This window comes from Kuraishia capsulata, genomic scaffold (assembly GCF_000576695.1).
Source record: "Kuraishia capsulata CBS 1993 genomic scaffold, Kuraishia_capsulata_scaffold_1, whole genome shotgun sequence".
NCBI lineage: Eukaryota > Fungi > Ascomycota > Pichiomycetes > Pichiales > Pichiaceae > Kuraishia > Kuraishia capsulata.
Window position 1 is genome coordinate 1128423 of NW_019172950.1, and position 25438 is coordinate 1153860.

Below are 25438 nucleotides of genomic sequence, written 5' to 3' on the forward strand. Positions count from 1 at the left end.
AACAAAAGAACAGGGAGCTTACGGACTGGCTGCTCTATAGCGATCGATACTTTTCAGCAGGGCCTTGCCGGATCTGGACTTGTGCGGCTGAATTGGCAGTGATAATTGATAATTCACATGGGAGTTTATCATGGAGTGTTTTGGAGGAAGTGTGGTGATTTAGGCATGTTAAGAGGAAAGAATAAGCGAGAGGTATTAGATAGCAATATTTGCATAGTTTTGTATATATTTATGTACTCGTATTTGGTAGTCAAAAGTATGATGGTGCTACTTGAACTGGCAGAACTAACTAATCAATGCTGCATGCTTCCTAACAAAGCCCAACATCTCACTTACATAAACCATACCAATAATACCACAACTACACTGCACACCTTTAATATTTACTCACACTATTACTTTACCGAAATACACTCCTCTATATACTCTAGTCCGTCTCCCTGACCCAGTTCTCCACAACTTCAACTCATCCTCTTATGCAATAGCAGCCTTCAGCAACTCATGGCTTGAAACAAGTCCCGCAGACTTGGACTCAAAGTATCTCAAAAGCTCGACCACCTTGGCCTTGAGCTCATCATTGTCAAATTGCTTGAAACGGTCGATGTTTCCCTCTCTTCCAAGAGTAGACTCATTAGCCAGCTTCTGGTGCTCTAGGTCCTTGGCAAAGACACCAGCAAAGATCTCCACAACCCGAGGCGTCTGGTCCACAATAACAGAATCGTTTTGAGAATAAAGCTTGAGGATGAACTCAAAAATAGGCTTGTTTTCTTCGAAGCCGCTTTCAAGAGGCAGACGGCCCAATAGAGTTGGCACAATTGCAGAGGCTGGCACCGCAGTGTCGTTCTTCAACAACATCCGGCAAACACATCCACATGCATTGGCGATTGTCCTATTGATGGTCTCTCTATTCTCTTCGTCATCATCATCAGTCTTAGCCATGTCCTTGTCAGTTTTGTTGAGCAAAGTGACCAGATCGTTGAAGATGGAAGGGTACAGAGCAGTGAGATCACCTTCCGAGTACTCGATCAACAGACCCACACCATAAGCTGCATTTCCTCTGACTTCGGAAGACTTGTCGTGTTCAAGTCTGGAAATAAAGCACTTCATGAAATCCTCGAAGTATGGGTTGTTTCCCTTCATTCCACTCACGATATCGGCGAGAGACCCAACTGCAGCCACACGTCTAGCCTTATTCTTGTTCTTGCCAGAAGCATGGCTCAAGATGAGATCTTTGAAGGAAGCAAAAATTGGAGCAAAGTCGGCTCCGAAAGTCTTGGAAAGACTGGTCAGAACCTCAAGAGCAGAGTCATAAACCACGGCAGAGTGTTCAGAGCCTTCGTCAAACTCGTCTTCTCCCTCTTCCTCAAGGTTTTCGAGCTGGGCCAAGTGCTCGCCCTTCAACAGGCTCAAGACTTCCGTGCAAAGGGTCTGCAGATCCTCGTGGTCGTTAGGTCCGTCCATGATAACTACGGATCCGATCTCTTTGAGGTATTCGTAGATGCACTCAAGGGAGCTCACCACCATGGTCAGCTCGGGCTCTTCTGGCAAATTGGAGAGCGTGATGAAACGGGCCTTTTTGATGAGGGCCAGAGTGGAATCGTTGAGTCCTGTGGCCTTGAACATAGCGTTGACGATCTTCCAAATGGTTTGAAGAGCAGTCTCACGAACTCCGTAAGAATTCTCGATCTGGTTCTCCAAAACGTCAATTGAAGGAGCAGCGTATTGCGCGAATCCGAGCTTGGTACCAATGGCAAGCTCACCAAGTGCGATACAGGCCACTTCCTTCTCCACAGTCACTCCGGTGTTGACCTTGATGTTCTCGGCAAGATCCTCCTCGTCTAATTCTTCAAGACTAGCAGGGTCAAAGCCCTCACCACCAAAGTCAAACGATATTTCGCTCTGCTCAAGGCACGAGTAGATCTCGGGTACCAATTTGGGCAGAAACTCAGTGAAAGCTTCGCCGTACACCTTGGCCATGTTGGTGATGAAAGCAAAACCAGACTCCTTGAGCCTTGGGTTCTCAGAGTTGATGGCACCATATGCAGACTCAAACAAAGGTGTAGCATATGGAGCAAATACCTCAGATCCAACAGCACGTGCCATAGTGGAAACATTCTCAAAGGTCATGGCACGGAGCTCGATGTCGTCCTCAGAAAGCCCCTCGGCAGTGGTCATATTGGTGATGAAACGCTCCAGGTACTTGACAGAGTTTTCAAAGTAGGGTGTGAACGATTTTCCAGCTGCGTAAGCGGTAGAGCCAATTGCACCAACAATGGCCGACTTAAGAGACGAAGAACTTGCGTTCTCAAGCATCATGAACAGCTTGTTCATCAAAGGTTCCAAGTACTGTTGGATAGCATCGTAGGACATGAACTCAACCAGACCATCTAAAGCACGAGTTGCATACTTATACACCATGATCTTGGTGGCAGTCTCGATTATGTGCATCACTGCTGGAAACAGGACATCGTGATGCTGGGCAATTTCGTCCTGGGACTCAGACGTGATCTGGTCCAAAGATCTCAGAGCAGCAGCACGGACAATCAAAGAAGAATCTTGAAGACCTGCCACAATGACGGCCACCACCTTCTGCAATTGGACAGAGTAGAACTCTGGGGCTCCATCGACTGCAACCCCAAGGGCCAAGAGAGCAGCTCTTCTGGCAAATTGGTCCTGGGAAGCCATCATCTCTGGAATCTTGTTAAAGAGCGGAGCAACCGCCTGTGAAGGGGCCAACTCCTCAGAAAGACTTCTGACAAGTCTGAGGGCAATGTCATGGAGCTTGTCTTCCTCGTTCTCCTTGACTTCCTCCTCATTATCGAGCTCTTCCTCGGCTTCATCGTCCTCTTCGCTGACGATAGAGAGAGCAGCAAGAGCTAAGTTTGGACCCAGGTTCTTGGCATTGATCACCGATTTCTTGAACATGACATACGAGATCAGGAACTGGAGGGCCACTCCTCTGATTTCTGCATCCATGGCAACAGAGGTGGAGATCTCAAGCGCAGCGCCGATCAGAACGACGGCCTTGTCCCCCAAGTATGAGCTTCTCACCATAATCAATGTGTTGAAAACGGAGAACACTTCCTTGGCCTTTTCGGAATCATCCTGGGCCAGAGTGTTCTTCAACACTTGAATCAATGAGTCAATCAGCTTCTGGAAGAGCTCAACGGTCTCACGCGAGGCATTGGCATCTTCGTCCAAATACTGCGCGATAGACTCGAAGGCAAGAGCAGAAACATACTGAACTTCCAACGACTCAGCATCGTTCATGGTGATGGCAAAAAGCTGTAAGAAGTCTCCCAAATATCTAGACCATTCCAATGGGGTCAGCTCCAAAATGGAGTGCAAAATGTATACTCCCATTTCTCTAGTGAGCACGTTGGAATCCTGACAAGCAGCAGTAAGGTTATTCAGTAGACCGGGCCACTCTTCTCTTGTAGCAATAGCAGCAATGATTCTGGAGGTCGAATGACGAATCATCTTGTTGTGGTAGGTGAATGCTAGGTTCAAAAGCGAGTCGCGGATACCCTGCTTGAGAGTAGCGTCCAGTTGGTCCCAAAACTTCGCAATCAGCTTTCTAGCTTCGACCGAGGCCAGTTGCTTGAGCTGGAGATCTTCGTTGTTCACCAAAATCTGGATCAAACTCGGCAACGAGTCCGGGCTCTTGTAGTACTCGTTGTTCAGCTTGGCAGTGGCATTCTTGATCACTTGTGAGTCCGGCACTGCCACAAGCTTTAGGGTGCTCTCAAGTCCGGTTATGTAGGCTTGATCCATCGTTGTTTCGGTGGTCTCAAACTATTTTTCAGTGGGTTAGCCGACCTTTAACAATCTTTAAGTCTTACAGTCTGAACAAGATGAAAAAAAATTTCCCTAGCAGATGCGCGACGGATCGTGTGCTAGCAAATATTTCTGTCGTACGCGGCAAAAAAAGAGATGCCTCCAGCCAGATTCGAACTGACGATCTCCTCATTACTAGTGAGGTGCCTTACCAACTTGGCCATAGAGGCTATTTTTGCTGTGAAAAATCTGCTTGTCAAATAGACTGCGACTGTCAAAATTATAGTTTGGGTGGAGATATCTTCTACAGACGCTGCAGAACTAAAAAAATTGGTCCTGGATATATGACTGACAGCTTTACAATAATATTTTGAGACCTTAGTGGAATTTTGGAATTTGGGTAAGTAATTGAACGACCAAGTCACAAGTTGATGGCATCAAAAACTCAAAAACATTAAGAGTATCTCACAACCCGATCAAAACCAATCGAGGTGCCGAAACCTCTACCAAAATTTCTTTGAGACGCGTCTCAGAAGCCTCTGAATCCCTGCACCGTATTCTAGATCTTATTTTGATCTCGGTGACATTATGCAAAATTATGAAGGTCCTATCGCCGACCCGAGGCAGTTTCCAGTGGCTTATTAAACTGCAGACCCCGAAAAAAGTCTCGGGTCGTAAGTCGTTCCGGGGAACCTAAGTGAGCAATTATTTAGGAAAAATAAGAAAATGATTTGTGACTTGAGTCCCGTGGTTTCCGGGTAGATTATGTAAGAAAAATTCTTATCGTTAGACATTACAGAAAGAGACAGCCTCAAATCGTAAATGTAGCATTTTAGAGCGTTTAGGCTGTCCATTTTTTCATCACATAAAGTTCATGACGTTGCCCTCAAGGCTTTTGTAACTCCAGGCCGCCTCATCATATGACGAGTCCACTTGAACACTTCCGGGAACTCCACCTTAAGATCGATGCCTATACGGTCCACCACGTTGTTCCACGGCACGAAAGCCAGATCCGCAATAGTACACCGTTCACCAACCAGCCAAATAGGATAGTCAAAGTAACGAGACTGTGACAATGGTGTCAGTCCCGAGGAATATGCTTGGGCATTTTCGAGGTCTAGCTCCATGATCAAAGCCTCGCGCTTTTCGGCAAGAGCCATCTCCACCACCCCATATACTCTTCTCACCTCATCAACATAACGTGCAACAGCTGACGGAATTTGTGTTTCGTGGAAGAACTTGAAATGCAGAGCCTGCCCGATCATGGGTGAGTGTCCTGAAGTCTGGAAGAAAAGCCACGAGGAGATGGCGGCCTGCTCCGCCAATGACTCGGACCATATCGTGGGGCATGTTCCTTCGTCCTGTGCTTTTTTATTGACCAAATACATCATTATTGCACCAGATTCCCACACATTTATGGAAGCTGAATGATCCATCAAAGCTGGCACTCTTGCATTCGGATTTATAGCCACAAAGTTGGGGGACCGCTGTTCTCCCTTGTTGAAGTCCAGGAAAATTGTCGAGTAATCGTAGTCCAGCTCGCTCAATATAATCGCAATTTTGAAGCCGTTCGGCGCAGAACGGTGCGAGAAAAGTGTGAACCCGTATGTCGGTAAATTGGCGAAAAAACGGGCCAGTCGCGGCCTGGCGTCCTCTGAGGCCGAGTCCTGGACATCTCTGTAGAGGCCGTCCTGGAGATGGATGTTCTTAAGACCCTTGGAGAGATTGGAGACGTTGGACATGGAGAACAGGAGGCTGCTGAAGTTTGGGACTCCGAAATTTGAGATACCGCAAGATAAAACTCAGACGATACAAGGTCCTGGTGGAAGAATAAATGCAAAGGTGGACAGGTCAGACAGCCTGCCATAGTACGAAGCATTGCCCAATTTTACAGCGAAGTCACGTGGGGTGTGATCGAGTGCCGCACAGCGAAGATCAGACAGAGACGATTAACGGCGAAAAATATGACAGATTTCGAGGCTTTAAAGCTGAGAAAAGATTGAATGCCACTAAATAATCAATTGAAGAAATATTTTTGAGTATTGGTTTTCAATAGGAAATATCGAAAGATTGGCCACAGTGTGTAGACTACGGCGCGCGCTCAGGAGTGAAAACGAGCAAAATGCAGCGTAAGCCCAAGAGTCAGTATTGAAAGACGATCCGAGCAGACATTACAGAGAATTGCTGGACAAAACCGTAAAGATAACGAGACGGCAGGTTATTCTTGGTGTGGATTTGATACCGAGTCTTATATGGATTTCACTATGGGGTATACAAGAAATTTCTTTGGACCATACGGTACATGGTGGAGTGCAGAGTATGCAGTGGAGAATAAAGTGGGTCAGTGGGGAAGTCGGACGTCGAGAGATTAGTGAGACAGAACCAAAGGTGAAAAGACTCAGCAGTGTCTGTCAGAGCTCGGATAAATACCAAAAAAATGAAATAGTCTCCTACAAGATACTCCAGTCAAAAGTGGTAAAAATTAAACCCTAGAAATCCAGACTTTCCATGATTTGTTCTCTTTAATTTCTCTTTTCACGACTGAAAAATGCCGCCAATTTACCTTCCGCTTAGTGCACCACCCAAGACAAATAGACGCTGATTCGTGTCGGCAGAGCCGGGCAACAACAGTGGCAGGGCAGTAACAGGAAGGGCGGAGAAGGGAGAGTGTCACACCCGTAGATTCCTTTCAAGCTTGAACGTTGGTTAGCGAGTACTGGCAAACCAGTTTCCAGTTCTGGACCAAACCTCGACAACATTTCCCGCAAAATGGCTTATCTCTGAAAACCAAACTAACTATCTCTTTTGTCTCTCTCACACGACCATCCACCGAGAATAGCGAGCGTTTCGCCCGAAAGAGTGGCGGGGTGTCCGAAAACGACTAGCCGTGTTTACCGATAGCCGGGTGACCCCTTCTCTTCTGCCGCATTAACCAGCACCTCGGGACCGGGCCGTGGCTGCCTCTTAAAAGGCCTGCGTTCCCTCTTTCGCCGTTCCTCTGAGGATTTCTCTCTTTTCCCATCAGTTCTTACAAACCGACCCTTAATCATCCTAATATAATCGTGCGTGCTCCCCTTTGATCTTCTGGTTACTGTTCAGTTTGCTAACTTCTTTTAGAACAATGCTTCCAGCCGGTGTTATCTTGGTCTTCTGCCTCATTTTCGTCATTGGTATGTTATGATTTTTCAGCATGGTTTTGAACCAATTGGTCTTGCTTTTTCCTCGGAGCTTATTTCCTGAGCGATCTGGGAACATAGCTACTCCAATTCTCTATTTCCAACCTGCGAATTGCTATACTCATGGGGTCAGCTTCCTCGAAACTGCTGGCACCCGGGTTGTTTGCGGCCTTTTTTTTTCGCCCTCGGAACTAACCAATTGCAGCCGTCACTGTGGCCATCCTGCTTTTGATCAAGAAGTACAAGAAATAAGTGTGGGATATCATTAATGAAGCTGAGAAAGAATACCACTCTTGCCAAAAATTTACAAAACATGATTCCAAACACTGTTCCTGGCTCCTAGTTGCTGGTCGGGAGTACTGGAGTCGATCCGGTTTACTTAGGTGTATATGCTAATAGATCTTGACTCGCAATTCGAGTAGGGCGCAAATTATTCAAACTCTGACTACATCTTTAAAAATCTTAGACTTTCGAGGCACCCAACGGGCCTTACAAGTCCATTTCCTTCGTGTGAACTGACTAATTGACGATTTACCAACGGTTAAAAACCGCTCGGCGATGTGCCGAAAGAGGCAACCGAAAGCCAGATGCTAACAACTTACCCGGCTTGTTTGCAGCCGAGAGGCTTCCCGTTTGGGCTATTATGTCACGTGAGTTACCAGATTGGGGCATCATTATCTGAACATTGTATGTATTAGGGTATAGGATGGAAAAGCCTAAAGGTTGTAAATTTCGATTCAGAGATAGCGGATTGGCCAAGTGAATAGTTTCAGGGGTGCGTTGAGGTTGATTCGAAGACCGTTTCGGAATGAAAATTATCTGTAGACCTTAGTTCAAAACAAATAAATGGATAACGCTTCGTTTACTCTTTCTACATTGCATGTGGCTAGCTACTTGCTTACACTCAGTGGGCTGCAGTGCGGGAACTAGGTTTGGAGTTTCTTCAAATGCTCTATTTTAGAGGAAATCTGCAAAAACGGGTATCTGATTGATTGGAATATGGCGGCATGTACAAGTTTATTGATATACACAAGCATATATGAACACAAAATATACACCTATTGGCTTGATATATATCATACGCATGTTTACGCCGCTCAAACTCTGTTACGACTCTAAAGTTCACTTCAAGCCTATATATATCCTTACACTGGTATCAGCACACACTCACAAAAGTACGTGAAAACAACTATAGACATACCAGAACAGACAATAATACCATACATATGCACTACAATCGCACACAAAATTCGCAAATGGTCATGTCGTTCACCAACAGATTGTGCGCTTTTGCTTATTTATTTATTACATAATATCGCTCTCGCCTCTGATTGGGCCACGCCCCCCTTGTTGTTCCTGTCGTCGAAGCCCCTTTTGTGTTGTTTTTATGCCCCTTTGCCTTTCTTCTCCCAAATCACCCCTAAGCTACGCCACTCGCCCGTTAATTGTAAGTTGATGCCAACATTTTGAGAGCCGTCTTCGGCCCTCCCCCTCATTCGCGCAACCCAATGGAAGTTTAGCCTGGGCCCATAAGCCTTTCCCATGGGCCCCCCTGTTCTCAACTAGGAAACTCATCATCCATTGCCTGATCAAGACTTCGATTCCCGCTTCTGGGTAAGACCAACTGCATTGGGTAATCGGGTTGGATAGTGTTATCGCGTATTGTGACAGAACTCAAGGATATACTAACAGCCAAATTTATTCAGTCAATCATGTCCGACCTCCAAGACTCCGTCAAGCTCGATCCTGCCGAGGACCAACCCCTCAACCAAGCTCCTGACGATGATGACGATGACAACTCCAAGCTCACTCGCGAGCGCAGAAAGATTGAGATTCGCTTCATTCAGGACAAGTCCAGACGCCACATCACTTTCTCTAAGCGTAAGGCTGGCATCATGAAGAAGGCTTACGAGCTTTCGGTGTTGACCGGAACCCAGGTGCTTTTGCTCGTCGTGTCCGAAACTGGACTCGTCTACACCTTCACCACCCCCAAGCTTCAGCCTCTGGTGACAAAACCGGAAGGCAAAAATCTCATCCAGGCTTGCTTGAACGCTCCTGAGGAATCCGCGCAAGACGAGGCTGAGGAGAATTCGCCTCCCCACCAGTCGCCCCCTCCTGCACAGCCGATCCAACAGCCTGCTCAGCAGCAACAACAACCTCAACAGCAGCAACAGTATCATGCTGGTCCTGGTGGAATCCCCCAGATGCCCCAGGGATACCTTGGTGGCCACGACCAGTCCTCGGTGTACAACCCATACTTCAGCGGTATCAACGGGCAACAGAACCAATTCTGATTTTGTAACTGTAACTAAGACGTTTTTCAAAAGCTGAGAGTTGTAGGAGAAACAGCATGAATGTACTAAGGCTTCACTGCATATGCAAGGAGAGTTGGGTCGTTTCAATGATTTTGAATTCAGCATAATTATCTGATGAAGTTGTGAATGGGGCGCTCACTGTATGGTATACACAGAACTCTTTCAGCAGTGTGTTTGATGATATGCAAGATAAATTCTCAGGGTGGGGAACGTATTGAAAAATAATATCCGGAAAGGCTCATTTTGACAGTGTTCCAACAATGACTTGCGTTACTCGCTAGACAGATCATCTGTACAGTTTAAAACGGAAGGCCTAAAGGCCTAGTATTAGTGTCTCTATCTACTCCAACCGTAGACCGTATTACCTACATGACATATCACACGCAATTGAACATTGCAAAACCAAAAAATACCATCAATTCTCTCTCTCCCAGATCTCTCTGCCTTAACAATATTTCACTCATAGTTAAGCCTTTAAATGAATGTGTACCGCACAATTTACGCGCCCATTCTCCAAACATGAACTACATACCCTGTGGTCAATCCAGACTCTCCTTTCCAACCACCACCAATGTTCGAACCTGGAACTATAGTGCTCGCAAAGGTGAAGGGATACCCGGCATGGCCGTCGATGGTGATTCCCTTTGAGTCGCTACCAGACCAAATCAAAGCCGTAAGGCCAAAGTCTGCGCAGACCGTCAAGCGCCGCGGCTCCAAGCTGTTCTCGGGTCCAAAGAAACGTAAGACCCCGCAGCAGGAAGCCTCATTGGTTTGCGTGAGGTTTCTGGCGGATGACAACTACATCTGGTGTCTGTCTTCTGATTTATCCCCTCTGAGCGCTTCCCAGATCGACGCGTTTCTTGCCAAGCGCGGAACAACGAAGCGCGCAAGCGCGATCGTGGATGCGTACAGACTGGCGTTGGACCCGCCCGATCTAGACCGTTATGTACAATATGGATCACTTGGCCAGCCTGAGCCTGAACCTATTCCGGAGCCAGAGCCGGAGATTGAAGAGGCGTTCGTCCCCAACGAAGAGGACGGCGAAGAAGAGGACTATGTCGAATCTGGGTCTGAATCGCTGCCTGAATCTACAGACTCTGGATCTGAGTCTGAGTTTGAAACGGACACTTCAAGACCAGCTCCGGTGGCTCATGATATTGTTTCGTCCCTCAACAAGACCCGACCAGTTCTGGTAGACTCGAGGCTGAAACTGCAGGAGTTGCTTGAGACTTATGATCCAGTGCCAAAGTCGGCTCAATCAAAATATGACAAGATTTTGTCCCAGCTGGCTACAACTGATGCACCGGTTAGTTTGGTGCGGTCTACGAACTTGCACCGTGTTTTGGTGGGAATTTTGAAAAAGCCTTGTTTTGCAAGCAACAGTTTCCGCAAGGGCGCGGATTTGTTGGTCCGCGACTGGTTCGGGATCACCGTTGAAATTGACGAGGCTTGGAACGAGACGGTGGAGGAGGAAGAGGTGGAGGTTACTGAGACTGAGAAGTCAGAGTCCGACACAAAAATAGAGACCGATACGGTGGTTCCAGCAACTGCCTAAAAAGTGACATTTACGCAATACACTGATTTTGAGAACGTTGAATATTCGAAATTGTCACTTTGTTGTAGATTAATATGCTCTGCATTGCCCTCAAAATGACACTAGAACCCTTTTTGATAAGTACAAAGACCGTTTTTGGCAGCGTAGAGAGTTATGAGACCAATTTTTGAACACTTCATCATGATCATAGTGCTCTTACTTTTTGCTCTTTTTCAGCATAGAAGCAATGTCTTTGCCAGCCTTTCGTTTCTCCACCTTCTTCACAAACTTGGCCTCCTGCTCTTTGCGATTGGGTGCACCCAACTTTTGCAATTCAACAACTTTAGCCACAAACTCGGAATCATCACCACTTCTACCTACAAGCCATTCCAACAGTTTGATCTCGTCACCGAAAATGGAAACATCCTTGCCGAAAGGCACTTCCAAGATCAGTGGGATCCCTTCAAATCGTGCATCGTTCACGAGCAATCGGAAACACTCAAGCCCAAGAAATCCCCAACCAAGTCGCTCGTGCAAGTCACGATTAGCCCCAAGCGGTGCTTTGGAATCGTTCAGGTGAAGAGCAGAGAGGTACTTGAACCCAACGATCTCGTCAAACTTCGCCCAGAACTCGGTAAATCCTTTTATATCGCTGAGATCGTAGCCAGCAGCAAATGCATGACAAGTATCCACACATATTCCTACGCGAGTTTTGTCATCGATCTGTTCGATAACCTCGTGCAAATCCTCGAGCGTCCCCCCTACAAAGTTGCCATGACCAGCCATGTTTTCGATTACCACCTTAACAAACTTTGTTTCGGATATGGCGCGATTGAGGTTGGTTGCAAGCCTTTTGAGTGCCTCTGTGTGGTCCGACCCGAGATCAGATCCGGGGTGGAAGTTGTACAATCCGATTCCAAGGTCTTCGCATCGGTGCAAATCGTCCAGCAAACAATTGTAGGAGTTCTCTACTTTTACAGGATCCGGATTTGCAAGGTTGATAAAGTAGGATCCGTGCGGTAACACGTCCGTTAGTGGGTCGTACTTCATTTCCAAGCATATCCGTTTGAACTCAGCCACGTCTTTGGCCTCGTATGGTGCCGACACCCATCTTTTAGGGTTCTTCAGGAATAGAGCAAATGAATTGGCACCAATGCTGTTCGCAGAAACGACTCTTGAGCCAATCGCGCCGGCTCCTTCACTTGGGACGTGTGCCCCGATCTTGAGCTTGGACGCCGTCCGAACGAAGCTGATTGCCTTCTTTTCACTGAGGGAAAATTGGTTAGAACATTTCCAGTAAGATAAAACAGAAAAAACAGACAAATTTATGACTTACACTCCCTTTGCTTTTGCCATAGTTTTGTTTCGAGATAGACGGTTGAGAGTGAAAAGTTCCAAGGGTGACGCGAGTTAGATTGCCTCCAAAGACTATCAGTGCATTAACCAATTATACGCCGCACAGGATTATCATGAACATAGCACCTATTCAGATCAACGATTATTCTCCTAGTTCCCGGAAGATGCCAGGGTCTTGAACTTCCTGTACACAAGCCGGGCTCTGGAAGTGATAATGCGCGAAAGCTTCCATGATTCAGAGCTTTGAGAGCCGGAGTCATGTATGACGGTTTGAGAATCCGGGGTCTGGACCAAAATAGGAGTGTCTTTGATGGAACCTTTTTCAGCATGGGATTGGGCCTGTTGCTTAGAAGCCTCATGTTCGTCGTTTAGAGCTTGATCCTGAACTTCTGTGACTGTCACAGCTGTCACATTAGCCACTCTCTGCTCTTGCTCGGTCTGAGTTTCAAGCTCCAAATGGCGCTTCCGATTCTGGAGTTTTTCCTCCTGAGTATGTTTGTTTGCAATGGAGGTGGCTTTGAGAGAGGAAAACTCAACCGCCGGCACTTTCTTGTTCACCACGAACACCTCGAAGCTATCGTCCTCTTTACCTTTGTCATTTGAGATATCGTCCTGAGTGTCTTCATGAGTGTCCTCCTCGGTGTCATGAAAACTTAAAACTGCTTCACTTCCTGGGAGCGGCGCTGTGGAAGCAAACAGACCACAGGCATCCATGAAGTCGGGGATATCAAACCCCGGTTCTTCTTCGCTGAATGAGTCTATGGCCTCGTCCAAAAAATCTAGTTCTTCGTTGTTTCGTGACACAGGCTTCTGCGACGGTATCTGCGAAGACGAAACATGTATAATTTTCTGTCTCTTGGGTTCGGGTTCAGGTCTGGGTGGTTCCGGATACGCAACCAACCCATCCAGCTTCTTCCTAGTCAACCAGGGTAACCGCATCTTCGCTCTTTCAAGTATTCCAGTTGAATAAAGTAAACCCTCGGTGTTTTTCGCGTCGCGTAGCTCCGACTCCGCATAACACTTTATCCCCTCATATGCTCTGCCTTCCCAATACGAGCCCGACATCGTCCGAAAAGCCTTTACAGTGAAGAGAATATTCACAAAAACAAGTTCCTCAGGATCTAAATGCCGCTGACCCATGGCTATTTCGGGAGACAGGCCCCTCTTAGCGAGCTCTTTAGGAAGCACCTTTTCTGCAGTGTCCTCAAACAGCGTTATACAAAACACTTCGTTCTCCACAAAATCAAATGGCAAAGGCCAAGTCGTATTCATCCTGCGGAAGCTCCGCGGATGTGACGAAAAGTCGGTGACTATTAGCTGTAATCGACGTCTCTGTTTTGCGACATGTCTGCCGTCCATGGGCTTAATAGCAACCAGCATAAACGGCAGAGTGACCTTCCAGGGTTTCCTGAACTTCGCAGGATCACCAAGATCAGCTATCTGAGTCAATTTGGTGCTTTTTGGGTCTGCCATTGCTGTAATAATGAGACCTTTTGAGAAGGAGTAACTTCTCCAGCGGACGCGATATTTGAAGTAGGTCTCATCGCGAGGCTGTACGCGGCTCAAATCACGTGATCGAGACTGGTCATTTTAGGAGAATGAAAACTACGAAGCAGAGAAAGAAAAATGGAAACATTAGAAATTAAGAATAAATATGAATATCGTGGAATGAGATCTGGTTGGTCAGAACTGGTCGTGAGGTCGTGAGGTCGTGAGAATGGTACTGAATGTGGGACTGGACATCATATCATGAAACCAAGCCTTTGGATTGAGAGGAAGGGTATAAGTCCACGAACTCGTGAGGCTCGGTGTTGTCTGAGGGCATGGCATTCATGCAGGACTCATGATTATCTTCATCTTCGACTTCAGATTCATCACTTGTCTCCTCTTTCAGGTCCGGTATCTCCACGTCTAACAGAGTAGCTGTATAGGGTAACGGTGGAGATGGTGATGTGAACAGAGAACCTCCCACCAGCTCGTCCAAATATTGCAGGCTCTTTTGTGGAAGTCTCTTCTTGAGTCTTTCAAGTAATCCCGAAGTGTATAGAATATCATTTTTGGTAATCACGTTTGCCAGCTCGTCCCTGGAGTACACCTCAAGCGTTTCCACTGATCCTACACTGAAATCGTCAATTTCCTCGATCCGAAAGCTTGCCCTTATGAATATGAGATCAGTGTACTTCATTCCCAAATCTTCCCAAGGAAGCTTTCCTGAATACAGATCACTTCTTTTTGCAAGCAACAGAGGCAAGTCCTCTTCGGCATCCATCAATAGCATGCGAATAGACAGGGATTCGCTCTTAGGAACACCAAACGGCAGTTCAGCAATATCTGAATCATCATCATCATCATCAGGATCACCAATCTCGGTGCAATCCGTGACCAGAAGTTCGAAGAAATCTTTAGGCGGTGTCTTGTCTTTTTTGTGCTTTCTTTTGAACTGATGTTCATTGGGATCTTGTTTTTCCTCGTGAATTTCTTCTTGATCATACGAAGGGAAAACAAAAGAAAGTCCATCTTGCTCAATTTCTTCCACAAATCTGTAATTTTCAATGCCGCGTTCAGTTCCCGCGCGTTGCTCCTCTAGATGCTTCTCCTCCTCCACCTTGTCTATAGTCACATCTAACAGCAGCAACGGCACGGTGACCACCTTGGCTTCTCCATATTCGTAATCGGAGGATGATTCGGCACCTGATTCCGATTCGCTGCTGGCATGGCTCTCGTATAAACGACCCATTTAAGACTGAGCGCGTCTTTGAAGACAGAAAAGATTAAGCGCCCAGACAATTTGACGTGTACACAAACAATCGGGGCAGCTAATCGCTATTTTTCACGCCAGCGGCTCAGGGTCGTGAGGTGCTTATCTTTGGTGTAGCTATCTGAGGATATTCAAAGGCTAATAATGAGTAGTAAGTTATATTATTGGAGGTTTTCACCTATAGTTATGAGCTTCATTTTCTAACCAGCTACTTCAGAAAAAACAGGGCTTAAACTGCCCAGAAGACTTCAAATGAAGGCCACTGCCGTGGCGAAACCGCAACCAGTGACGGCCGAGGACTCGTGGGTTTTGGGAACCGAGGAAGAGGAATCAGGAGACAGATGGCTTGCTTCTGATCTGGCCAAAGCTTTGAGGTTTTATTTTAGGGCTTATGAGCACTATCGGGTCGCACTCTCCAAGGACGATGGGTATGCAGATGCTCTTTATAACACGGCACGGCTGCTCCTTCATGTGCACAACCAGTTCGTGAGGCAGGAAGGCATTATTCTGGACAGTCTGGAATCTGTTGAAGCAGCCAGAGAGGTGATTCAGCCACTGGAACGCATAGTGGAGATTCATGAGCACGCATTATCGAAGTGCAGGGCCAGAGGTGTCGTTCCGTGGGAGCTGGTTTACAATACTGCGATGGCTTATTCAGAACTTGTGGAGAAACTGGCAGAAGATGAAAATAACTGGCGAGAGACGCTAGAATCAGGAATAAAGGCAAGGGATATGTTCAGTGCAGTTTTAGGAATCCAGAGAGAGGAATTGAAGAAGCTGGTGGATATTTCGGCAACTGTGGCCACTAGTGAGGCTGCAAGTGAGAATTTGAATAACACGAACAATGAACCGAGTCAAGCAGATCAGGGAGAAAACTACATGACAGAGGAAACGGTACTCCCGGATACCATACTTGAGACGGTGACCCAATGCTATAAGCTGGTGGGATCTGTATATGAGACCACAGCAGATCCCAATAGACTATCCGAGTCGAGGCTCGCGTTCCAGAGCTTTTCGGACCAATTGGACAATTTAGTTGCCGAGGTCAACATCAGTTTTGCTCCAAGTTTGGACCTAGGTGAAGACCAGCTGATTCCCCGCATCACCACAGAAGCTCTGGAAAGGCTAAAGCTGGAGAGATTGGCGATGCTATGCTCTCAGTCTACACAGTTCGAAGAGATAAGTGCCATCTGGATGAGGGAAGAGAACACACTCGCCGACTCAGCAGAAAAGCATATGGTATATGCTGATTGTATTCAAACACTCATGGACAAATTCGATAATATCCCGGACCATTTTGTGTGGTGGACACAATTGTCTACAATGCTGAGACAATTGCAGATAGCAGCCGGTATCTTAACGACTGAACTGGGTAATTCCAAGGGCAAAGACATCTACAGCCAGATGATCTCGCAGCTTTGTGCGGTCATAATAGCAAGGGCTGACATCGAGAAACAGAGAAGCCAATTAGAAACATCTGATGCTGCCAAAAACAGAGAACTCTTGCTGAAAAACTGCACTCAACTGCTGAAAAATGCAGGAAACTACGCTTCCATGTCCGGGGGATTACGGGAAGGCATGACAGATCGCTTGGTTCGCGAGAAGCGCAAAAGAGAGGCAATCTTGAGACTTTGTCTACTAGAAAACAAATCTTTGGCTTCTTTAAAATTGTCAGAAAACGACTTTCAGGTCGAAATTACAGAGCTTGCCAAACTTTCAATCTATTGACAATTTACCGGATTAGGCAATCATCCTCATCGCCAGATCAGGCAGCAAGGCATCTATAATTAGAGATTCCTTCTTTTTAATCCTTCTCGATAATTTACTGATTATTAGGATTTTATCAAAAAAAAGTCCTAAAATTTTGCAATAGAATATATTTTTGCTCTGAGAAAATGGCATCCGTATTGAGAAGTGCCAGATCATTGCCTACTCTGAGGACTGCTTATCAGCAGGGTGTGAGGCAACAACTCCAAAGCGCGCCACGTCTTCCACCAAGCGCTAGTTCATCAAAATACTTCAGTAACAAGGCTATAAAGACGGTTTTCGCTGAAGATGACCTTTCATTTGTGAGCAGACAGTACGAGACATTCCAGAGACAGTCACAGCCAATCACGTTTGTGCGGTCAGTGCACCAGACCTCAAAGGCCCAGACCACGCTGCTAGATTCGAATGCGGGTAGCAAATATGTTTCTATGAATTTGCAGGGGTTGAAAAGCGAGTGCAAGAGGCGTGGATTGAAAGTTAGCGGGAGAAAGCTTGAGCTGATCCAACGACTCAGTCACAGCGATGCCCCGGGTTCTCCACCATCTTCCAGGCAGCTGTCTACAGCTTCGAAGTCCAAAACTGTTAATGCGAAAGAACCAGAAAACTTGATTAAGATCCAGAAGAAGTCTCTATCTACCAAAACTGTCCAAAAGAGGACCATTTCAAGAACGGCAACTGTTTCGGCTAAAGGTGACAGTTCTACGATTGAGTCTTTCAAGATTCCCCATCACAACTACGACCCACCAGATCCAGTGCCACCAATAAAAATCCCATCGCTTTCTACTGAGGCCTCTCTCAAGGATGCAACCACGCCTGTTGATCCAAAAAACCCCAAGGACATACTGGATGCTAAGGTTGAAGGTGCCGTGAGTCTTGGGGTCGACAGTCCACCAGTGGCCACACAATCTGGTGTAGTGGTTGAGCCTTTGGAGATTGACACTTCAGAGTCTTCTCAGTCTGGTGAAGAACCAATATCTTTTAGAGATAAGGGTATTCTGGCTGCGTTCGCCGTTGCCTCCATTGGCTGGTGGTATCTCAAGCCCAAGACTAGCGAGGGACACTAGGGGTAAAATAACAGACAGGAGTTATGGGTCAATCAAAGTTTACAGGTTTTTATAGTTCTTTACTTTTATAGTCAACGAGATGATGTATTTTTCACTAGTCCAGTAGTGGTGGTTTGCGATAAGACGTTTGATCACGTGAAGCGTGCTATCGAGCGATTGCACGTGTGATATTTGGCAGTCTCTCTGAGGCTAGGGGCACCAACGACTTTTAACTCTCAACAAGGCAAGTTTATTGAGTCATTGCGAATTTGTTTCGAGCCAGGACTCACCATGCCGCCTAAAAAGAGCTTCCCTCAGCTTTCCAAGATTCAGGAAGTTGAGCTCATTGACGATCTTTCGCAATGGGCTCTGGGTAACGGATTAGTCATGTACCCAAAAGACTTCAAGCCGTACAACGCAGCGTACGCTCCAGTTACCCTTTTTCCAACACCTTTTCCAAGATCGCAGTTTGAAAAGGGCATTGAAGTTGCGGAGAAGTTTGGCGAGCTTTACGCCAAAGTGACATCGAACTACGAGTGGTTGAGCAAGGCCATTGAGGAACTATCACAGTTTGACAAGGGCTTCACGGGAAAGCTATGGGAAGTGTATTTGAAAGCACGTGAGTTCGGGATTGTTCAGACCAAGTCTTTGGGCTTGTTCAGATCTGATTATATGCTGGATACTGCAAATGGTGAGGAGAGAATAAAACAGGTAGAGTTCAATACAGTGAGCATCTCGTTTGGAGGTCTTTCTTCAAAGGTTGGCGAACTTCACTCTTTCTTGAATTCCAAGGGCGATTATTCCTCTGACAAAGGAAACTATTATAGAGACGAAGATCTACCGGTTTCTGACAGTATCAAGGGACTATCCGAGGGATTAGCCCAAGGTGTCAGATACTACGAGAGCTCTGAAAGTGTCAAAGACACCGTAGTGCTGTTCGTTGTACAACACAACGAGAGGAACGTTTTTGACCAGAGGCTTTTGGAGTATGAACTACTGAAGTCTGGAATCAAGTCAAAGAGACTTACGCTTTCGGAGGTTGAGTCATCCACAGCCATTGACGAAGCCACAAGGGCCTTGAAGCTGAAATCAACCGGCCAAACGATCTCGGTCGTTTACTACAGAAGTGCTTATGCTCCGTACGAGTTTACCAGCGAGAAAGACTGGCACGCGAGATATTACCTGGAAATAACCAGAGCGGTGAAATGCCCTTCTTTGCTCACTCAATTGAGTGGGGCCAAGAAGATTCAACAGGTCTTGACATCAAAGGCTGTTCTGGGTCAGTTTTTGGATAAAGAGAGTATTGATACGCTCCATGACACGTTCGTTGCGATTCATCCTATGGATGACTCCGAGGAAGGTCTGGCTGCGCAGAAACTAGCATTCGCAGAGCCTGAAAGATTCGTCCTGAAGCCGCAGAGAGAAGGAGGAGGAAATAACATCTACAAGCAGAATATCCCCGAATTTCTAGAAGGACTTCCTAAGAGTGAATGGCCTGGTTATATTCTAATGGAGCTGATCCATCCACCGACCCTCAAAAACAAGATTTTGAGAGACGGAGTGATCATAGAAGAGGGCATCTTGTGCGAACTGGGAATATTCAACACCGTTCTCTTTGATGAGTCCGATGGCCAGATTTTATACAACAAGGCTGCTGGTTACCTTTTAAGGTCCAAGACAAGCTCGTCGGACGAAGGTGGTGTTGCTGCAGGATTTGGTTGTGTGGACAGTGTGTATCTTTACTGAGTGTATTCTACTAAGTCTAAACTTGATCAACAAAATCGCCGTTTAATCGTCATGACACCGAAACTAAAAAAAGGCCAACAAAATTCAAGCCAATGCGCCCATTGGGTCGAAGTAAGGCAGCACATTGAACTCCTTGCTCTTCCATACATCAACCACCTTCTTAGGAGCATATTGAGCTGAAGTAACCACCTGGAAAACATACTCGTCGAACCACTTGTCAGTCATAACGAAAAAACCTTTGTGACCAACATCGGGGCCCCATGAGTTCTCAACTCTCCATCTAACGGGCTTACCGTCCGCATCCAGATGAACACCGGTGATCACCATGGCATGAGTCATCTGAGATGAACCAGTCAAAAGCCTTTCACGCTTGTTGATGTTGAGACTGGTGTTGAAGCCCAGCTTGTAGTCCCAAGAGTCGACGTCCATGAGTCCAGAAGGAGTATCTTCGAATTTTCCAACATCAGACCCAAAGAACGCAGGCTCATTGTTCTTGATCATAGCTATCAAGACCTGCTTCAAGACTGGCAAATCAACGTTCACGTACTCAATGAGTTTTCCACCAAGAACATTGTTCAACTTATCAACAGTGTACAACTTGTCGTAATCATTTCTCGGATCGTTGATCAGAGAGAAGTACTTGTTGGCCTTGAAACCAAGAATATCGTTGTAGAAACCCAGAGGCGTGGTGTTGACAGAGTGAAAGTTGCCAAACTTGTCAAAATACTCCCAGGTAAACTCACCCTTTGGCTTAGGAGCAACCCCAAGAGTGAGGGTCAAGATGTTGAAAATCTCCTTCAACATGGAATCCTTCACGGTGAGAATCGAGGCTCTGGTAGCTTCGTACGATTTCTCCGAGTTGGCAGCAGACGAGGCCAACTTTCTAAGAATCAAAGCATATTCCCTGAGCTTGTTGTTAATGATGTAGTTCAGTCTTGAGGAGTTGGTGGAACTGAAAGAATCGGGGAATTGCTCGTGTGGAACCAAACCGTATTTTTCAACCAGATTGACGATCATGTCCCATTGACCACCATCGTTAATGGGAAGGGCGAGTAGGTATTGGATGAATCTAGAGTCTATCTCTTCGTCATATGACTCAATAATGTTGTTCAAGAAGAAATTGCATTTTTCCAGCTTGTCGTAGAAAAACAGGTAGTTCTGCGAAATCTCAAACTTGTCTAGGTTGTACTTCTGCTTGATAAAACTCTTGAACACGTTGGTGGAGGCAAATATCCAGCATCTTCCACTCGAACGCTGGTTTGTAATTGGACCACCGGCAAAATCGACCTTGTAGTTGAAAGAATCCAAATTGTGAGAGTATTGACTCTTAGTCTTCGCAATGATATCGGTGATGCTGTTGCCGGTGAAGCAGTTGAGAGCCAGCTCGTTCTTTGGGTCCGAAAGCAACTCCGATTCCCAGTTCAGAAAACTGGCAGAAGTGAGTGGGTTATCTTCGCCGGATTTCTCAATTCTGGATACAGCTTTGACCGAAATTTTCTCCTTCACTAGAAGCGATTGCAATCTTTCGATCAGTTCCGTGTCATCGGAGACGGCCATGGTGGGCTCAGCTTTGACGGCAGTGTAAGTTGGACTCGCCTGTTTTGAAACGTTTGAACCCATCCTTAAATGTGAGTTATGACAATCGAATTCCAATTATTCCAAAAAAAAGCGTTAATGTTAAGAAAGAGGATGCTATCCAGAGAAAGCCATCTTGATAGACGGCCCCCTGACTGCCCCCTCCCCGTTTGGCCATAAAGGCGTGCTATACACATTTAGTCACGTGCTGATAACAAATTTCAGCATCCTCTTTAGTTGGGGTTGTCGCTTCTGAACTTCTGCGATCTCTTTGTGATTCTTGGTTTCTTGACTTTGCCCAGGCCATTTTTGATGCCTTTAACCTTGACTCCCTTCTTTGCTCTCTCACCCTCGATTGTGAGAGTCTTTCCGAGGGTCCTTCTGTCACTCTTTCCTAGAGTCTTCTTGCCCCTTCCCAAGATGGACTTCTCCTTCTCCGTAAGGTTCCTGGCGTTCTTTCCCAGTGGTCTGTCGCTTCTCTTCTCTGTCTTCTTCATTCTGGTAATTCTCAGTTTACGCTTCTTTTCACTAGTATCAAGCACTTTGTCATGCAAAAGAAGAGCCTTGTCGACTCCGAGAAAGTCCTTGAATTGAACAATAGCGAATCCCTTGCCGAAATTCGTCTTTGAATCACGAATGATTCTAACATTCTCAACATCACCACAGTTCTTGGTGAAGTACTTCCACAAACTCTCCTCCTGTTCCTCGAAATCGAGGTTTCCAATGAAGACAGATCTCTTATTGTCTTGCTGTAAAGGATGAGTGAGATGATCCACTCTCAGATGGTGATCATGGAAAACCGTAGCGTTTAACTCAGTAGCCTTAACGGAGTCTGCTTTCTGGACAAATACAACATATGCGTTCACGGTGTCCCTCTTATCATCAATGGCCTTGGTGATGAATGCTGCCTTCCTTGGGAGGAGTTCGCCAAGAGCGAACGAACGAAACCGCACAGAGCTAATTGCTCCAAACTTCTTGAAATGATTCTTGAACTCCTTCTGCAGTTTGCTTGAGGTGATCACCTGTGTAGACACGTTTCCCACGAAGACAGTTCTCTCTGCCTTCTCGAGCTCGCTCAGCTTCAAATCTACAGTCTGAGCCTTTGGAGCCGACTGTGTCACTTCTTTCTCTTCTTCATTATCTGACGATGCCTTTTTCTCTTCCTTAGTTTCTTCAAGAAGTTTGGCCATATACCTGTCCTCCAAATCGTCGTCCTCATCGCGGCGCTTCTTGGGCCTCACTGAGGCTGGGACTGGAGCTGGAGCTTCGTCCATCTCCACATCTGAGCCCTCAGCAGACTCATAGGCTGAATCGCTATTATCTTTAGAGTCGTTCGCAGCCTCTGGTTGGACATGTTCCACTGGCAAACCAGTCGCCTTCTTGTTGATCAGCTCGGATGAATCAACTGACTTTGCAGACTTTGCAAACAATGCAGCAACTTTCGAGTCCACCTTGGCGGAAACAGCGCCAAATATAGAACTTATACCCGACATATCTTATCTTATTATGACGAATTTGGAGCTGTTGAATGTTCCCTTTGAGGCCTCCTGTGTTTGTAAGACTCTCTGCAAAAAAAATTCACCTCTCTCATCTCTGGTATTTCCGAAAGAAGGAATTTGGATTAGACACGAATTATTGTCGGGACCGTGCCGCATTTGAGGAAATGTTATCTCCTCGAAACCAGTATGACTATAATTTGGAAAATAAAGCCCAAAACGTGAAAAATAAACAGTTGATTACTGGCACAGACATTTTCACCTCAGATCCTCCAGCACTATTGGGCAGATTTCACGTCTTGATCACAAGAGCCCCCCTCGCCGGTACACGCCCCAAATACCATTAGCCCTTCTCGCTATCAACAGATTTGCTTGTCTCGGAGTGTTTCTGTCTGTGCTGCTGAGTCTCATTTTCGAGGAGTTCGAAGTTTTCCTCTCTGATTCTTGGGTAACTAGCATGTCCATTTCTGATAAAGCTCAGGAAATATCTAGGGAACAGACCCCGAATACAGGTAAGTTCGGCGCTAGTGTTAGCAGACAGCCCCATCCCCCGAGGAAGGGCAATCGCGAACAACAGACTAACTGTGTGCCAGCTTTGATTGCAACCTCACCGTTAACAGATATACCATCTTCTTCACCTTTGAAGAAGGAGATCGCAGAATCGTCTTCCGAACTGAGCGATATCAACAGCTCTGAAGTGGAGACCGACCTGATGGAAGACATCATTGACAGCGACCTGCAAAGAATGGCCACTCTTGATGGAGACTCGAATTCAAATTCCAATGCGATTGAAGAGGATGACGATGACGATACTTTTGTGAAAAATGAATCTGATTCCGCAGTTGAGTCGCGCAAAAGGAGGAACTTGGATGGTGAGTCTGACCAAAAACGGAGGAAACTGAGCGATAGCAAGCCGGATGAGGACGTTGATGAGGATCCTTCGAACGATAAAGAACAGGGCTCTAAAGAAGAAGAAGAAGATGATGAGGAGGAACAGGCAGAGGCACTAGAAGGAGATAATGATGACGAAGAGGAAAAGGAGAAACTGCGCGCTGTTGCTTTGGCCGACCTCACCGATATTGAGGTTGGATTTGCTGAGCTCAAGGATTCCATTTTCCAAAACCAACTCTCTCGGCTTCAGTTCGAGCTTGAGCTCTGTGTGAACGGATCGCACCCGGAATTCATCAATTTCGTGTCGATAATAAATAAGAACTATGAGAAACGGTTGAGCTACATCACCAATTCCCAGAGGTACCAACTCAAGTGCATAGACGACCAAACCAACGCCCAAAGGGCTCAGGTTCACCAGCAGTTCATCAAAAACTGCCAGGATCTCAAGACAGAGTACCTGTGGGAAACAACCTCGGAATGGTACGATATCAATGAGGAGAGACGCAAGCTGGACAATAAAGTGTTGGACATCCCAGACTACTACCAGTTCAATCCTATGCTGAGCACGCGGGATGAAAACGACGTGATTCCAGAGCTGGTGTCTCAGAGAAACGGTCTGCTTCTGGAGATTAGCCAACTGAAGGGATTACAAAAGTACGTCGGTTTTCCGTCAGCACTTTATGACCTCAGGAGCGCGAGAAAGGCCGATATTGACAAAGATCTGTTGGAGATGGGAATCCGAAAATGAGACCCACCATGTAACGCTATGAAAGAGATAAGTTGGAGCGGATTTGTCTTCATGTCCGATCAAAAGATTGACTTAATTTTGATTTAACTTAATTTAACTTTGATTGGTTGTATTAAAAGGCTTATGAACACACATCTAGTACAATCTCAACTTGGAGGAACCGGCAGAGGCCTTACCGTGTTGGACTGGGTTGTAAGTGATGGAGAATTCACCCAAGTAGTGACCAACCATCTCTGGCTTGATCTCAACAACGTTGAAGACCTTACCGTTGTAGACACCGACGACGGAACCGATCATCTCTGGGACAATGATCATGTCTCTGAGGTGGGTCTTGACAACGGCTGGCTTCTCATTAGGTGGGGTGGCCAACTTAGCAGCTCTCAACTTGTTGATCAAGACAGTTGGCTTGGAGTTGATACCACGGGAGAATCTTCTTCTCACTCTGGCGTGGCACAACTTGACAAAGTCCTCGTTGGACAATTTCAGCAAATCAGCCAAATCAACACCCTTGAATTGGAACGACTTGAAAGTTCTCTTTCTCCTGATATCGGTAGCTGAAAATGGTTAGTAATGGGTCCGGTGGTTTGTAGAGTTTAGTCATGTTTGGAGTGGGAGAGCAGTAGTATTGAGAGTGAGCCAGGCTTTCCCTAAAGGTTTTCGTATGGAAAAGGTCTGATCAGTTTTCACGAGTTTCATATGATTCTAGAACTTTTAAAATAGTTCCAGTTCGCAGTTCAAACTACCAGAAAACTCTCATCGGAAAAAGCAAACCTTTCACTCGCCATCCGTGGTTGGTGTGATGGAACGCTCTTGCTTCGTTGTAGATTTCCAGCCCTTGAAAAAATAGGATCTGTCCTGGCCTCTCTTGAGTTCTCTCGATATAACTTTTCTCTCCTTGATTCCATCATGACCATCTGTAACATATTCATTTAATAACACATACACATTATTGATTCTTTCGTTGGTAATACAAATTGTTTAAAGTAAGCTGTTACCGAAAGAGCTTTCACCAGTTTTTTCACGGTGACTGGGAGAGTGCATGCTAGCTGGGGATTTCGTGTTCAACGCACGACTACAGAATTGCAGGAGTGCACCCACCATAAATCTTTGGCAGAGATGAGTTCTACATGTGGTGGTACTTATTTTACACTTATTACGTGCCCATGACTACGCATGTAATGTGACTGCTGAATTCCCTCTCGTCTCTCCCAAGCTTGAAGAGATCTTGGAAGTCAGGATTAGAACAGGTACACGAC

The 25438-nt window shown here is 46.2% G+C and overlaps 15 protein-coding genes across 15 annotated transcripts; 5 read left to right on the forward strand and 10 right to left on the reverse strand.

Annotated features, from left to right (window-relative positions):
• Nucleotides 1-474: 474 nt before the first annotated feature.
• KUCA_T00000613001 (uncharacterized protein) lies at nt 475-3774 on the reverse strand (the record flags this gene model as incomplete). The annotated part of the gene is made up of 1 exon (XM_022605169.1): nt 475-3774. The coding sequence occupies one exon, from the start codon at nt 3772-3774 to the stop codon at nt 475-477; it is 3300 nt and encodes a 1099-aa protein (XP_022456664.1).
• A 122-nt stretch (nt 3775-3896) lies between these two features.
• Nucleotides 3897-4001, reverse strand: KUCA_T00000614001 (uncharacterized protein; the record flags this gene model as incomplete). The annotated part of the gene is made up of 1 exon (XM_022605170.1): nt 3897-4001. The coding sequence occupies one exon, from the start codon at nt 3999-4001 to the stop codon at nt 3897-3899; it is 105 nt and encodes a 34-aa protein (XP_022456665.1).
• Nucleotides 4002-4649: 648 nt separating this feature from the next.
• Nucleotides 4650-5519, reverse strand: KUCA_T00000615001 (uncharacterized protein; the record flags this gene model as incomplete). Its single annotated transcript, XM_022605171.1, has 1 exon — nt 4650-5519. The coding sequence occupies one exon, from the start codon at nt 5517-5519 to the stop codon at nt 4650-4652; it is 870 nt and encodes a 289-aa protein (XP_022456666.1).
• A 3140-nt stretch (nt 5520-8659) lies between these two features.
• On the reverse strand, nt 8660-9373 carry KUCA_T00000616001 (uncharacterized protein; the record flags this gene model as incomplete). The annotated part of the gene is made up of 1 exon (XM_022605172.1): nt 8660-9373. The coding sequence occupies one exon, from the start codon at nt 9371-9373 to the stop codon at nt 8660-8662; it is 714 nt and encodes a 237-aa protein (XP_022456667.1).
• Nucleotides 9374-9839: 466 nt separating this feature from the next.
• Nucleotides 9840-10823, forward strand: KUCA_T00000617001 (uncharacterized protein; the record flags this gene model as incomplete). Its single annotated transcript, XM_022605173.1, has 1 exon — nt 9840-10823. One exon carries the CDS (start codon nt 9840-9842, stop codon nt 10821-10823), a length of 984 nt encoding a protein of 327 aa, XP_022456668.1.
• A 195-nt stretch (nt 10824-11018) lies between these two features.
• On the reverse strand, nt 11019-12158 carry KUCA_T00000618001 (uncharacterized protein; the record flags this gene model as incomplete). The annotated part of the gene is made up of 2 exons (XM_022605175.1): nt 11019-12069; nt 12139-12158. The coding sequence occupies 2 exons, from the start codon at nt 12156-12158 to the stop codon at nt 11019-11021; spliced, it is 1071 nt and encodes a 356-aa protein (XP_022456669.1).
• A 150-nt stretch (nt 12159-12308) lies between these two features.
• Nucleotides 12309-13631, reverse strand: KUCA_T00000619001 (uncharacterized protein; the record flags this gene model as incomplete). The annotated part of the gene is made up of 1 exon (XM_022605176.1): nt 12309-13631. One exon carries the CDS (start codon nt 13629-13631, stop codon nt 12309-12311), a length of 1323 nt encoding a protein of 440 aa, XP_022456670.1.
• A 274-nt stretch (nt 13632-13905) lies between these two features.
• On the reverse strand, nt 13906-14895 carry KUCA_T00000620001 (uncharacterized protein; the record flags this gene model as incomplete). Its single annotated transcript, XM_022605177.1, has 1 exon — nt 13906-14895. The coding sequence occupies one exon, from the start codon at nt 14893-14895 to the stop codon at nt 13906-13908; it is 990 nt and encodes a 329-aa protein (XP_022456671.1).
• Nucleotides 14896-15060: 165 nt separating this feature from the next.
• On the forward strand, nt 15061-16644 carry KUCA_T00000621001 (uncharacterized protein; the record flags this gene model as incomplete). The annotated part of the gene is made up of 2 exons (XM_022605178.1): nt 15061-15067; nt 15134-16644. 2 exons carry the CDS (start codon nt 15061-15063, stop codon nt 16642-16644), a joined length of 1518 nt encoding a protein of 505 aa, XP_022456672.1.
• Nucleotides 16645-16811: 167 nt separating this feature from the next.
• On the forward strand, nt 16812-17747 carry KUCA_T00000622001 (uncharacterized protein; the record flags this gene model as incomplete). Its single annotated transcript, XM_022605179.1, has 1 exon — nt 16812-17747. The coding sequence occupies one exon, from the start codon at nt 16812-16814 to the stop codon at nt 17745-17747; it is 936 nt and encodes a 311-aa protein (XP_022456673.1).
• A 270-nt stretch (nt 17748-18017) lies between these two features.
• KUCA_T00000623001 (uncharacterized protein) lies at nt 18018-19472 on the forward strand (the record flags this gene model as incomplete). Its single annotated transcript, XM_022605180.1, has 1 exon — nt 18018-19472. One exon carries the CDS (start codon nt 18018-18020, stop codon nt 19470-19472), a length of 1455 nt encoding a protein of 484 aa, XP_022456674.1.
• An 84-nt stretch (nt 19473-19556) lies between these two features.
• On the reverse strand, nt 19557-21092 carry KUCA_T00000624001 (uncharacterized protein; the record flags this gene model as incomplete). Its single annotated transcript, XM_022605181.1, has 1 exon — nt 19557-21092. One exon carries the CDS (start codon nt 21090-21092, stop codon nt 19557-19559), a length of 1536 nt encoding a protein of 511 aa, XP_022456675.1.
• A 188-nt stretch (nt 21093-21280) lies between these two features.
• Nucleotides 21281-22540, reverse strand: KUCA_T00000625001 (uncharacterized protein; the record flags this gene model as incomplete). The annotated part of the gene is made up of 1 exon (XM_022605182.1): nt 21281-22540. The coding sequence occupies one exon, from the start codon at nt 22538-22540 to the stop codon at nt 21281-21283; it is 1260 nt and encodes a 419-aa protein (XP_022456676.1).
• Nucleotides 22541-23000: 460 nt separating this feature from the next.
• KUCA_T00000626001 (uncharacterized protein) lies at nt 23001-24182 on the forward strand (the record flags this gene model as incomplete). The annotated part of the gene is made up of 2 exons (XM_022605183.1): nt 23001-23055; nt 23164-24182. 2 exons carry the CDS (start codon nt 23001-23003, stop codon nt 24180-24182), a joined length of 1074 nt encoding a protein of 357 aa, XP_022456677.1.
• A 135-nt stretch (nt 24183-24317) lies between these two features.
• KUCA_T00000627001 (uncharacterized protein) lies at nt 24318-24878 on the reverse strand (the record flags this gene model as incomplete). Its single annotated transcript, XM_022605184.1, has 2 exons — nt 24318-24704; nt 24870-24878. 2 exons carry the CDS (start codon nt 24876-24878, stop codon nt 24318-24320), a joined length of 396 nt encoding a protein of 131 aa, XP_022456678.1.
• Nucleotides 24879-25438: the final 560 nt, after the last annotated feature.